Here is a 13,897-nt window from a genome sequence, read left to right as displayed (position 1 = left end):
TCCCCAATGCTGACACAGCATACAGAGAGCTGAGTGAGCAATATGGAATCCTGGAGGCCCTAGTACATGCAGGGACAAATGGAATCTTATGTGCAGTGAGCATGGGATGTTTTATTCCAAAGGCCTTTTGCATCCCGGGTGCTGCAGGTGGGGTAGGGCCTCACCTTCTACAGTCATGCAGGTTTGCAGCTCACACAACTGAGGTCAGTGCTGGAGACAATGGTGCCTTAGGGGTGCACGCCCCTGGCATCATCATACTCAAACTAAGTGCCAATGACTTAGTTCATATTGGTCAGAGACACCTATTTGAACTTGTGATCTCAGAGATGGCTGGATACGAATCTGCCAGTGCTGGCCTAGTCGAGTATCATCCCTAGGTTGCAGTGGAGGGGAGGCAGTTTGGTTAGGGCCCTGAATGACTCGGTGAGGTGGATAAACAACAAAATTGGTAAACTGTTCAGACCGTCCAGGCTGGCTAATATACCCCACGGGTACATAAAGGGCGAGCGCTTCTTGCAGGATTGGGTGATCCTGTCAGGGATTGGCAATGAAATATTCCTGGAGAATTAATTGGTCTGGCTGATGCACTAGCCCCATTGGAGCAACGGTTTGGACGGGGGAGGCCAGATGGTAAGTGAACTATGCTGGCCTGTGGCAGAGTGAGATCATGATTGGTGGGGCAATTTGACATACCTTTTCCTAGTTAAGCGTGACAGTGATGTCACCAGACCCTCAGGAATGCTGGCAGGGAACCAAATCGAATGTGCAGGGACATAGGGGTTTCTGAGCATTCTCTGACATCTGGTCCTTATGGCCAACCACCCACACATTTGGCACAAAGCTAGTACAGGCACTTGGAGGGGGGTTTAGAGGGGAGGATTGAGGGTTGGAGGGAGTGCAAAACAGATATAGTGGTGAGCGGGCAGGCCCCTCACCACACAATTTGCCCTGCGAAGGCTTGCTTGCAGGGATGGGGTCCTCCCTTAAGAAGGGACCCATCCCAGGTCTCACAGACAGAGGGGTGGATCCTGGATCAGAAGACTCCATTGGGACAACTCATGATCTCATTCAAAGCCAATGTATTGTGATACGCGAAAACATGTTTAGTTAATGTTAGGTGACCGGATGGGTTAGCATCTCTGTTAAGGCTAGACATCAATACATTGTATTTAAAGCTGTAAATGTTTAAGGGCTACTGCGTATAACGTTGAAATGATATGAGAGTTTACCAACTTTTTTTGTTTTGTTAGAATAAAATACAGCTGGGGTTCACGACCACTAAACCATGCAATGTGTGTATTTTTTACTATGGTGATACGGGAGGTGATGGGGGACAGGTGTTGTGGGTTTTGGGATGCAAGACCTTGGTGGTTCTGGGTGATATTTGTAGAAACACTGACACATGGGGTATTTTGGGGGCCCCTGTTCGCAAAGCTTTGAATTTATGATCCAATTTCACCTGGCCCTCTTTGACTGGGTTCCTAACAGTGCACAGAAACACACTTGTCTGAATTCTAAATGTGTTGACATCTAATATTCAGGGATAGTGACACGTTTTCAATATTGTAACACAACACTAAAACTACTGTCAATAACCCCTGTGACACCCTCCCATTTCTCATATGTTTGTTCCTGTTTTGATCTAAAGGAACCTTTTTTTATGGAGGTTGCATGAAAAAAAAAAAACATTTTCCACTAAAATGTCTGTAATAGACTGACACACCACCCACATTAAAAATAAATGATAGGAATACAGTATTTAAAAAATTTGTTTATGAATTATTCAAGGTCATTGGGGAAAGACGCACTGCAGAACAGAGCTGGCTGTGTCAGGGGGCACGCTGAAAGGGTTGGGCCCCGGGCCACAGCCCACTTTGCCCATACCTTAAAACATCTTTGAACATGACCCTTACACACCTCTCAAACATCAGATAGACTGTATATAGCATTCAACCACATCTGACTTAGCCCAATAAAATCAGAGACTGGGTTAAGGTCAATCTGCAGCTATCAGCACAGACTCTGCCAGGTCACTCCAGCACTTGTGCTACAAGGAGAAAGTACACTTCCTTTTAAAAAGCAGTAGGTACACTGGGAGTAAGCAAGAGTGCTTTGGGTTGCTCCTAGCAACCAAAAATATTTTTCATATATGTGGCTGGTATCAACGTATAGTACAACCCAAGTACGTCATTTAATTCCTATGCCATTGGTGCATTTTCTGTGACATTTGCCACAGCCTTACAAGAAAGTTAAAAAGCAGAATATTCATCCAATCACATTGTACGATTGACATCAAAAGCACAGGTGCCCCACTGCAGCTTAACAGTGGTATAGCTCACAAAATCCCACAGTAAGAAAAGCCAAACAAGAATAAAAGGGTAATAAGTCAACAGTGATGTGCTTTCTTACAACAACCATTCTGAAATAGACGGTATAAGTTCTCAGAAACAGCCACACCAATTAAAATCAATAAAGCTGTATTTGAGACAGAGGCCTTTCACAGGGCAGAAGTCAGGACACACGCTTATTTGTCTACATTTACTCATTTTAATAATGGTAACTGTTAGATTTTTCATCCTTAGCCTGGTCTCCCTTAACTTTTTTCCTCTGTTTACCAGGTTGTTGATGTGAGCTGGACTCTGATTTAGCTGTTTTTGAAACTCTAGACACTTTACCACTGCTAACCAGTGCTAAAGAGCAAGTGCTACTATACAAAATGTGTATGTAATTGGCTTATCCATGATTGGCATATTTGATTTAGTGTTAAGTCCCTATGACAGTGCACTAGAGGTGCCCAGGGCCAGTAAATCAAATGCTACCAGTGGGCCTGCAGCACTGGTTGTGCAACCCAAGTAAGTAGCTCTGTAATCATGTCTCAGGCTTGCCACTGCAGTGTCTGTGTGTGCAGTTTTTAACTGTAAAAACTGTAAATTCGACTTGGCAAGTGTACCCACTTGCCAAGCCTAAACCTTCCCTTTTCTTACATGTAAGACACCCCTAAGGTAGGCCCTAGTTAGCCCCAAGGGCAGTGTGCAGTGTATGGTTAAGGTAGGACATATAGTAATGTGTTTTATATGTCCTGACAGTGAAATATTGCTAAATTCGGTTTTCACTGTTGCAAGGCCTATCTCTCTCATAGGATAACATGGGGACTGCCTCTAACCCTGATTAAAGCATAGATTCCCTCTGGGAACGGATAGACATGTGCAGTGTGGGTCTCTGAGCTCACAGTTTAAAAATACATCTTTTAGTAAAGTTTATTTTAAGATTGTGTGTTTGAAAATGCCACTTTTAGAAAGTGAGCATTTACTTGTTTAAACCATTCTGTAACTCTGCCTGTTTGTGGATTCCCTATCTGGGTCAGTTTGACAGTTGGGCTGTTTGCACCTTGCTCTAAACAGTGACACAAAGGGAGCTGGGGTGTAGCCTGAATATCCTGATGAGCCATCTGTACTAGGAGGGAAGGGGGGAGCGGTCACTCACACCTGAAAGGGCTGTGCCTGCTCTCACACAATGCAGTCTCCAGCCCCCTGGTGTGTGTCTGGAGCCTGGCCTGGGCAAGGCAGGATTTCACAAACAAGAGAGACTTTGCTTTGAAGTAGGCCTACCTCAAATGGATATAAGAAGGGCACCCAAAAGCACAGACTTTAGATCACTTCTGGACATCAAGAGGAACCTCTACCTGGAGAAGAGCTGAGGAGAAGTGGTGCCCTGCCTGTGACTGTGCTTTGTGGAGCCATCCTGCAGTTGCTGCTTCTGCCTGGTGAAAGGCGACAAAGACTGGACTTTGTTGTGCATTCCTGCTTGTGAAGAAATCTCCTAGGGCTTGTCCTGAGCTTACCTCCTGTTGTTGAAGTCTCCGGGCAAACAAAGACTTCCCCTGCCAGCAGCTGGACTCTCTTCTGAGACTCCTGCCCTGCCAAGTGGCGCCCTATCCAGATCCTGGGGCCTTCACAGGTGAAGCTGGCAGACCAAGCTTGAAAATCCATGCACAGACCGCCGTGCAGGGAAATTTTCAACGCAACCTCCTGAGAGCGGCAGAGAAATGTCACCCCGCTGGCTTCGCAGCTGAAATCTTGCAGTGCGGCTGGAAGATTGGCACACATGGCTGGAGAAACAATGCACAACACCGTTGACGGAGGCTGATAGGTCGCAACCAACACTGTGCTGTTTTTCAGATAACGTGCAGCCGGATTTTCAAAGAAAACCTTGATGGGCGCAGAAAAATGAAAACGCCTGCTCATACCCGAGTGCTTGCCCGGATCGATGCATCTGTCTCCTGTGGAGAGGAAAAACAACGCATGCCGACCTGACCGGAGAAGTAGAAATGACACACGGTCTCACTTGCGGGTGAGAAATCGAAGCATTGTTAACTTTTTTCGACACACACTCACCTGTGTGTGTTTTTATGACACTACTCAGGTACTTTTCAACTCTAACAGTGTTTTTACTGCTTCCAAAAGGATTTAAGACTCTCTTGCTTTGAAAATTAATAACTTAACTTGTGTATGCTGGATTCTTGTCGTTTTGGTCCTGTTTTGTTCAGATAAATATTCCTTATTTTTCTAAACCTGTGTTGTGTCATTTTGTAGTGTTTTCACTGAGTTACTGTGTGTGTTGGTACAAAAACTTTACACCTAGACTCTGAAGTTAAGCCTGACTGCTTGTGCCAAGCTACCAAGGGGGTGAGCAGGTGTTAGCTGAGGGTGATTCTCCTTTACCCTGACTACAGTGAGGGTCCTTGCTTGGATGGGGGTAACCTGACTGCCAACCAAAGACCCCATTTCTAAGCGTGTGTGTGTGTGTGTGTGTGTGTGTGTGTGTGTAGCTAGCTACAGTGAAACAAAATAATTCCTCTTTCAGGTAGACCTTGAGGTGGGAGGGGCTGAGATTTTGTTACACCACTGTCTGGGGGTCCAATATCTCCATGTACCCATTACTCTGTGAATTCAGAAAAATTAAAAGAAGGAAAAATTGTGTAGAAGCCTGGAATTATCCAAATAATATTAAAACATATTAAGAAATTAAACAAGTCATGCACTGCAGGACACTTCCAGTGTATTAAATTCAATTTATTGTTCACTAATTACTAGCAGATTTGAATTAAAAGATTCGTATACTGTTATACCGTTTCCAGCTAATTATATCAATTAAAATTAAAATAAAACATTATAAAAATCCATGGAATTGAACATAATATGTTATTGCATGTTGTAATGTTAAATGTACTTTGATTGTTTTGACCTAGTTGCATGTCTTTAATCTCCTTTATGTATTTAAACAGTTTATTTGTTTGATTACCCTGCATGTTCATGTTTTTAGCGTGAAACTCCTATACCAACACTGTTTGACGTTATGTTTGGAAGTAATATCTGCCAAAATCTTCAAGTTATGTATAATTAGTCATTTTCAATAAAATGCTTCTTTCCAATTCTAGCACTCTATGTACTTAGTGACCTAAAGAAATAATCAGCTAAACAATTCCAAAAGGGAATAAGTGTCCCACACAGTTATGTCTCATGGCTTAGTTTTTATTGAGAACTAAAAGGAAGGTTGTGAGAAAAATACTTATAATCCATATTCTTATTTAACCTGTATTCTTAGTTTTTCTTCATAAATAAAAAATAAATCTTTTCAACTAGGGAAGTGCCTGTTGTGGTAGAAGCTTAATCAAAAAACTCCACCATTATCATGAAGAGCTTCCCACATAGTTTGCAATTTTGTGTAGGTTAGTGTAAAAAAAAACACTCATCTGACATCAAACTCTTTGGCTACAAAGCATGGTGGATGTTCCATGTGAATTTCCTTTGCTGTTCAGTTAAGACATAGGACTAGATTAGGAGTCTGGCGGTCTGAAGTCCGCCAGACTCGCCATGGCAGACGGACTGCGCATCTGTGGCAGTCTGACCTCCACATTACAAGTCTGGAGGTCAGACCGTCAAAAGACCACCAGGATCTCTGATCCTGACGGGCTGATGGATGTCTTCGTGTGTTCAGCCAGGATGGCACTGAAGTCAGCACCGCCCTGCTGATTATAACCGGGATCTACATCAGCCTTTTCATGGGGGTTCAACATCCATGAAAAGGCTGGGGAAGAACAAGTGCTGGAGACCACAGTGAGGCCCTGCACTGCCCCTAACAGGGGCAGTGCATGCTCCCCCACCCCACAGCACCATCGGAATGTGCACTGTCTGCCCAGCAGACAGTACACATTAGGAGGGTGCTAGGGAGGCCCCCTGTGACACGGCATTGGACTTGGTGCCATGTGGAGCCGAGTCCAATGCTGCAGCACATTTTCCGATGGACTGACCAGAGGAAACCTTGGTTTCTGCCAGTCAACCCAGTGGAAAACTCCTAGTAGGGCAGTTGGACAGACCACCAGCTCCATGGTGGTCTCATCATCATGGGTCTGGCGGCTGGGTTTTCGGATTGCCAAACTAGTATTCAGGCCCATAGTGTCTCTGGAGATCTGGATCCAATAGGCAGCTGGTGGAATTATGGCAATGCTGTCACAACCCAATTAAAGATGGTGAAAAATAACTGTCTGCCTACATGTAACATGGCCACAGCAACCCTTCAGCTTATGGGTCACCAGCAGCAATGCATCTAAAAATGAAGACGCTATAACAAACTTGGGTTTTTCTAATTTCTAGGGTGAGAAAACACACCTCTGTGCTAGGTTATAGCCTTCTTGCAAGTACATTATCCACCATGTTTCCTCAGAGACTAATTCTTAGTATCTGAAGCTGTTAAAAAGGACAAGATTGAGATTCTCCTCTCAGGAAGGCTTTAGGTTTTTTGTTATGGTGGTCTCTGTTGCTTGAAAACCTGACAGTTATGATGTGTGTAACCCCACTTTCCAGAGTGTGAGCGCATTGACATGTTACACCTTAGTTGTCTGCCAAATTTAAGAGAAGTGACTAAAGAGGGAATGCAAAAACAGTTACAATGTAGAACTGCAAATACAGATTTCAACATCATTTGTTTGGCAATTTTATTCTTACCAGTCCTCTTCTTGCATCTATTCACTTACTGCTGATTGAGAGCCTTCTGGTCATGGGGATATATAGGGTTTGTAGGTTCTCCATGAACCAAAATAACTAAACAACAACTGGGCAGCACCTTACAATATATATATATGTATTTTTTTTAATGTTCACGTGGTAAGGATCCTGAATTTTTCAAAAATATTTTTAGTTTCTACATGTCCTCAAGACCTCTTCCATCATCTTCTGCTTATCTCCTAAACCAAATAAGTTTTAGGAAATGTTAGTATGGCTGTAAAGCCTGTTTAAGTTTTTGATTTCCTGGAATGCAATAACCTGCCACTTGATTTAAGACACTTCTGTCTTTTACTCAACTTTAGACAATTTTCTTTAAATAAAATGTATTAAGAAACATTCACTGTGATAGAGTCCTTAAACCATGATTCAAACTCTTTATGTAATTCAAGCAACCAAGTCATATACATGTTTTGTATCTTTCAAAAATAAATTGCTCCCCGTTAAATTGTGAGGCGAATTCTCAATTGATATTGCTTTCCTAACAACATATTAAAAACCATATTCTGGTAAAATCTCAGAGTGGATCACACATGGATTATAACAATATTCAGGTGTGTTACTTTTACATTGAAAAACAGTCCCTGCACATATTTTACTTTTACAAGTTTTCTTGGCTTTTTTCACAAATATATTTTTCAGTACACCAAAATGTCCTTCATCAGTGCAATCTATGTAATGTGGCACATCAATAAAACGTCGGCATTCCAGCGCCTGCCTTTTAAGTACACTACTTTCTACCTTCCATAAAAGAAATAATTTGGTGCAAAAAAATAAGTAAAGTGAAACTTTCATACCTGAACAAACACATAATCATCTTGGACAATCAAAGAGTTAGGGTCAATGTATCCAGGAAAGGGCTTGTTCCTGCCAGCCTCCGAGCAGTTCTGCATCCTGCAGTTTATATATTGAGCATCTAAAAGGCAGATAAAGGAGGAGATGAATGTGTTAAAAGTGGAGGAATGCGTCAGGTGTTTAACTCAGTGACCTACATCTCATCAGGCTGTCCGCGCTAATGTGGCTCTAATCAAAGACTAAATTTAATAATAGTAATTGGCCATGCAGTCACCTCTTGACAATTACAGGGCATTCGTTAATGTGCAATTACATGGCAATCGTTATGGAATGTCATCTGCATAAATATCAAAAGAGATCCCTTCTTCCGGTTCTTTCTTTTGCAGTTAAATTTAGATGATTAAATATTCAAACATAAAGCAGTCAGGACAGCTAGTTTCAAAGCATGTAGCAAAGAAGTGAAAATGGAAGTTCCTTTGTACCAAAAAGGATACAGTAAGTCTGTGTGTACTGGAATTGCCAGTAATGTAATTACGTTTGTCTCCACACGCAAATTTGTTCAAATGAAAATTGCAGATACAATTAAAGCATCTAATTCAGCATGTTTCTGAATCAGATTTTTTTTTTAGTTTACATTACTATCAATGTAAAATATAAATCATATTTGAAAAGTAATACTTCCTATGTGCTATTACCGAGTAATCCACGCTTCACCTGGAATAAATGCAACCCAATAATGTGACGTTATGTTAATTATATCTATATAGCGCAAACGAATCACCCTCGAAAGAGTCTCTCTGTGCTACGGCACATAAACAGAAGGAGGGCTTGAACAGAGGACCAGGTTTTAGGACGATTTTCAAAAAGGGCCAATTCAGGGTAGGCCCTTAAGTGTAAGGGTAGTCTGTTCCAATGGTGGAGAACAAGATATGAGAATGATCTTCCCCTGTATGTGCTGTACGAATGCGGCAAGGGCATAGTAGAGATTGCCCACTGGACCTAAGGTTGCACGTTGGTGGGTACGGCTGCAGCTTGTTTTGAGCGTAAAGGGGGCATTTCCAGATAGAGACTTGTGAACAAGCAGAGGAGTTTGAAAAGGGATCGCTTTTTTCCGCTTTTTTTTTTTTCTTTCAGTAACCTATGTAGAGATTTGAGAGTGGGCTTGGAAGGAGTGCTACAGACAAGGCGGGCAAACATGTTCTGCACTACGTGAAGTTTAGGTAAAAGAGCTTTGTTTGCGGATACCATAAGAGCTTGCCATAATCTAGACGGCTCACAATGAGTGCTTAAGTGAGGGATTTTCTGGTTTGAAGGGGCAGCCACAGGAAAGCCTTTTCTAAGTAGGCGCCTGATTCCAAAGCAGGCACCATAGGTGGAGCTAACCTGCCCTTTTCAAAGAAAGATTGTCATCTATTAGAATGCCCAGATTTTTCACTGGCATTTTAGGGAGGGGGCTAGCTACAGTTCTAGGGGCCACTAATCCCCTGACCAGTGACCTCGGGCCTTACCGAAAAGCAGGATCTCTGGCTTTCCACTGTTCAATTGTAGACAGTTGGATGACATCCAGAGAGCAATTGTCTTCATGCAGCCATTAGACCTAATCTTAAATTCAGGATTGGGTCCCATGGAGAGGATTAATTGTGTGTTGTCTGCATAGGAGATTACTTCAAACCCGCAGGATCTTAACACTTGAGCCAGGGGATCCACATAGATATTAAAGAGAGTAGCTATCAAGGATGAGCACCCCAGCATCCACTTGTCAAGGGCCATAAAATAGGAGTCGAAGGGCTCTAAATGCACAGTTTGGGTCCGGTCACTAAATGTTTTTCAGCCATCCCAGTGCTTTCCATCTACAGCAATCTCAACAAGTCTGTGGATTAAGATGGAGTGTGAGACGGTGTCGAAAGCAGTGCATAGGTTGAGTAATACCAGTATAGCTGGGAGACTCTCACCCAGAGAGAGTCTGATGGTGTCTAGTACCGCCACCAGCACTGTTTCTTTGTTAGTCTATACACCTATGTGTCATCACCATTTAAACTTCATAACTCTGTAATACTATTAATAATTTATTACACTTGTCAATGTTAGTTTAACCTAAAACTTTAAAAAGATACTATAGTTCCTCTTATTAGATTTATTTTTGTTGTTTTCTTTGTAATTTTGTTTAAAGTGTACTCTTTTTTTTCTAATTCTCTATAGGATTATTATCGTTTTCTGTTTATTTTATTACTGTTTTGGTACTGCAAAATAATTAACTATTGCCCTAAATTAAGCCTGCCTGCTCAGTGTCATAGCTACCAGGGGGTTAATCTCAAGTTACTTTAGTGATTTTTGGTTTTCACCCTGATTAGATAGTGTTATTATTCCTTAAGTGGGTGTCCGCATACCCCAAATAATAATTCACTTTATTAAACCATGAAATTGCCACCCTGGTGCTGTGCTTTATTATAGGATGTGGAGTAAAACAATGCTAGATGTTAATGTTAAAACGCCAGGTTTTGAGTGATTTGTGGAATGCCAGATGTTTTTCCAGTGCACATAGTGTGGAATGCAGGTCATTCCAGTGTTTGGCCACTAAGTAAAGAAAATGAATGTCAGCCAATGCATACAAGAAGGGTTTTAAGGGTTGGACGTGGTCTTTCTGTCGAAGGAAATGTCCGCCTGAGAGGAGAGGTCCGCGCGCCGGGCAGGCCACGCTGGTAAACAGAGGCTCTTCCCCTGCGTCCCTGACCTCCAGTACGGCCTCCTGGATGGTGAAGGGGACGGGCTTGCAGGGTAGCGGATTTGCGGGACACTTGCGGCTGTGACCGGGGCCCCCGGAGTGGATGCGGCCTTCCGATTTCCATGGAGCCGCGGACTTCTGTGTGGCACCGCCCGGAATTGGGAGCCCGCCAGGAGAGTGGAGGGGCCGCCAAAGTATAGTGCTCGGGCCGGCCCTCTCCCACCTCGGTTCTCCGGGTGGTGAGACCCTGCACCGCCCCCTCGGATATGGAGGGGGTGGCGGGCCCCTGGAGCGGGTAGACGCTAAAACGCTGAGGCCCGAAACTACTTCAGAGGAGTGACAGGGAACCAGCGCATTTGCTAGGAGGCGCCATACCACAAGGACCACGGAACCCCCTCATGCCCCGGGGGGGGAGGGGGAGAAAAAAGGGGAAAAAAACAAACAACAAACCTGAGGAGCGATGAGGCATCAAACCTTGAAGCGGCCTCTACAACACTGCTAAGACAAGGATACGACCTGCGTTGGGAGACTGAATCACGTCTACTGGGGCCTGGTAATGGCACACAGAAGCGGAGAGCCAAACGGGTGAGATTTCCCAATCAGTAATGCCCGGCAAGAATACCCTCCAGTGACAAATAAGGGGCACACCCACCCACCCCCCAGCTCCTCTAAACGACCCCCCAGCTCTACTTGTTACAATGATCACACACTCAGCCTTAAATTACAGTTTGTTTTTATAAAACATGGACGACTGAGGGACCGGGGCCTACCTTAGTACTGGCCCAGAGAACACCACTATGAGCGAACATCCCCCAGGACCCCCGATTCATTGATCTATCGCACGGAGGAAGGAGCCAAGAAAAAGTCCCTCAACACATCAGTGACACCCAGAGGGAGAGCGGGGGAGAAGTGAAAGGAAGAAAGGGGGGGACAGCAAGAGGGCAACGGAGAGAAATGGAGGGAGAAAAAGAGGAACAAGTGATAAACACATGAGAAACGGCAAAGAAGAAAAGAGGGGAGAGGAAGGTCGGAATAAGAAGGAGGGAGGAGGACAGAACAAGAAAAGAAGGGAGCAGGACCCCGAACAGAACTCTCTCCGCAAACCAACCCGGCTCCTACCTCAATTGCCCCTAAAGAGATCACCGTACTGGGCAATGATACAGGGGACTCACCCAAGACAAAGCATAGATGAGACGCTCCCCACTGGTGCACGCCGCAACTTACCCGAACCCGCTGATCCCTCTTTAACCCTTTATCAACAACCACATCTCTCCCCACCACTCTCGGAAGCTGAGAGTATTATATGTTGTCTTCAATAGCCCACGCTCTGAGACCTCGTGGGTCCCAACAGGCTAAAGAACTGAGTGGGAACCTTATCCACGGACCCTACAACCCAACGATTAATCCATCCTCGGCAGACGAGGAAACCGCCCATGGGTCTGAACAGACTCATGCAAGCTTACGTGTGCTTCTCAAAAGTGTCTCCTATCTAACCTCCACTCAACAAGAGCAATGCCCAGCGACAAGACCACAGGCAAACATTCTCGCCAATTGCTATTCTCGGAAGCCATTGCACAACCCAAAACCATGGCGGAACAAACGGCTCTACAGGGACACGTATAACCCCTGGTAGACCAACCCTCGCTAGAAGCCACAGATCGCATACTGCAAGAGATTGCCTCAGTTGGACGGCGCTTAGAGGTAATGGACCTAAGAATAACAGATCTCACTCTGGCCTCTTTCTCAATCCGTGCTGACAAAGCTGGTTTCAGAGAGACAGTAACCAACCTGGACCAACGTCTATCGGCAGTGGAAGACCATGTAGCGGCAATCCCAGATCAGGAAGAGGAACTAAGGTCACTCAGAGCGAAACTCACTGACCTAGAGGACCGAAGTCGTAGGGACAATGTACGCTTTTTCAGTATTCCGGAACAAAAAGAAGGATCCGATATCAAAGCCTTCCTTAGCTCGCTTCTGACTGACCACTTCGACAGAGTTTTCGCAGCCTCCAGAATTCCGGAGAGGGCACAGGATTGGTCCCCCGCACAAAGTGTCTGCAAATAAACCGCGCCCTATCATTGCATGTTTCCTGCGCTATGAACAAGCCCGCCAGGTTATCTCTACAGCCAAAATGCGAAGACCGGTATCACTGTATGGACATGAAATCAGAGTGGCGGCAAACTTCGAGGTTTACAAATGATAGAAGAAGGGCATTTCTTGCTCTCCGCCCACAGCTAAGATCCCTGGACATCAAGTACGGCCTTTTTGAGCCGGCACGTATGTGGCTCACACACACCACAGCACATCCAGAGACTTCACTGACCCCGAGGACCTCAGCGCTTGCTTGAACAACATGACCTCGCAATCTATGGACACCACCCCCGGACATCTGGAATCTACATCGCCACATACAGAGACTGCTCTCAGCCCGCCATCTCCTTGGCCTCAGCCTCAGCGCCCCTCCTTACAAAAAAGAGGCCGAATGTATGACCGACCCCTAAAGTCACAAGACGCCCGTGAACACATTCTCCAAGCAATAATTGATCACACCCAAGATGCGGGCAGAGACAAATCCCTCTCCCCCTTGAAACCCTCACCAGAAGACCACCACGGTGAACACTAATACCACAGTGGAACAGACGAATCGGGGATCCAAACCTGCTCCTAGACCAGTTATCCTCTACCTTTGGACAGCTTAGTGACGTGCTCACCTACTCTATCTGCTGATTGCCTAGAGGAGGGAGGGGAACTGCCAGAAACACGCCCACTAAATGCTGCTTAATGCAATGTAACATATAGGAAAAGTCACACTCACTGACTGCCAGCTCTACCACAGTAGTCAGGTCAATCCGGATCCTGATGCAGGGCTGGGGGGGGAGGGAGAGGATGGAGGAGAGCAGAGGGGGGATTTCTCATAGAAACAAAAACAAGGAAAAGATAGAAACAGGCTCATTGGGTGACACACAACATGATTCCCAACCTCCCTGGCAGGGGGGTTCCCAACATAGCCATAACCAAACCATCTGTGTGCCTCCCCTAAGGTGGGCGCACACAAACATTAAGACACACATTGCGCCCCCGCACCGTATCGTCTCACATACTATATATTTATCAGACAGGCAACTCATAGGGGAAGTCACTCTACTGCCAGCTACTGTCTCCCCCTCTGACCCGCCCCTCCCCATGTCAAGAGAGGACTGGCAGAACATTCAGTACCCTCAGCCCAAGCAGTCCAAGTGCGTCAGTGCTAATAGCACCTCCCAGGTGAGCCCCAACACCCCCACCCACTAGGAGAGGCTGCAGACAATTTTAACAGATA

The 13,897-nt window shown here is 45.0% G+C and overlaps 1 protein-coding gene across 3 annotated transcripts in view; it reads right to left on the bottom strand.

Annotated features, from left to right (window-relative positions):
* Positions 1 to 13,897, bottom strand: part of LOC138300266 (VPS10 domain-containing receptor SorCS1-like) — a 2,596,073-nt gene that overhangs the window by 761,881 nt on the left and 1,820,295 nt on the right. For all 3 annotated transcript variants that reach the window (XM_069239431.1, XM_069239430.1, XM_069239429.1), the window contains exon 7: positions 7,859 to 7,977. In XM_069239431.1, coding sequence (XP_069095532.1) covers positions 7,859 to 7,977 — 119 coding nt within the window. The remainder of the gene's footprint in view (positions 1 to 7,858; positions 7,978 to 13,897) is intronic.

This window comes from Pleurodeles waltl, chromosome 6, assembly GCF_031143425.1.
Source record: "Pleurodeles waltl isolate 20211129_DDA chromosome 6, aPleWal1.hap1.20221129, whole genome shotgun sequence".
NCBI classification, from domain to species: domain Eukaryota; kingdom Metazoa; phylum Chordata; class Amphibia; order Caudata; family Salamandridae; genus Pleurodeles; species Pleurodeles waltl.
Note: the sequence above shows the minus strand (reverse complement) of the source record. Positions and strands in the feature narration are given on the sequence as shown.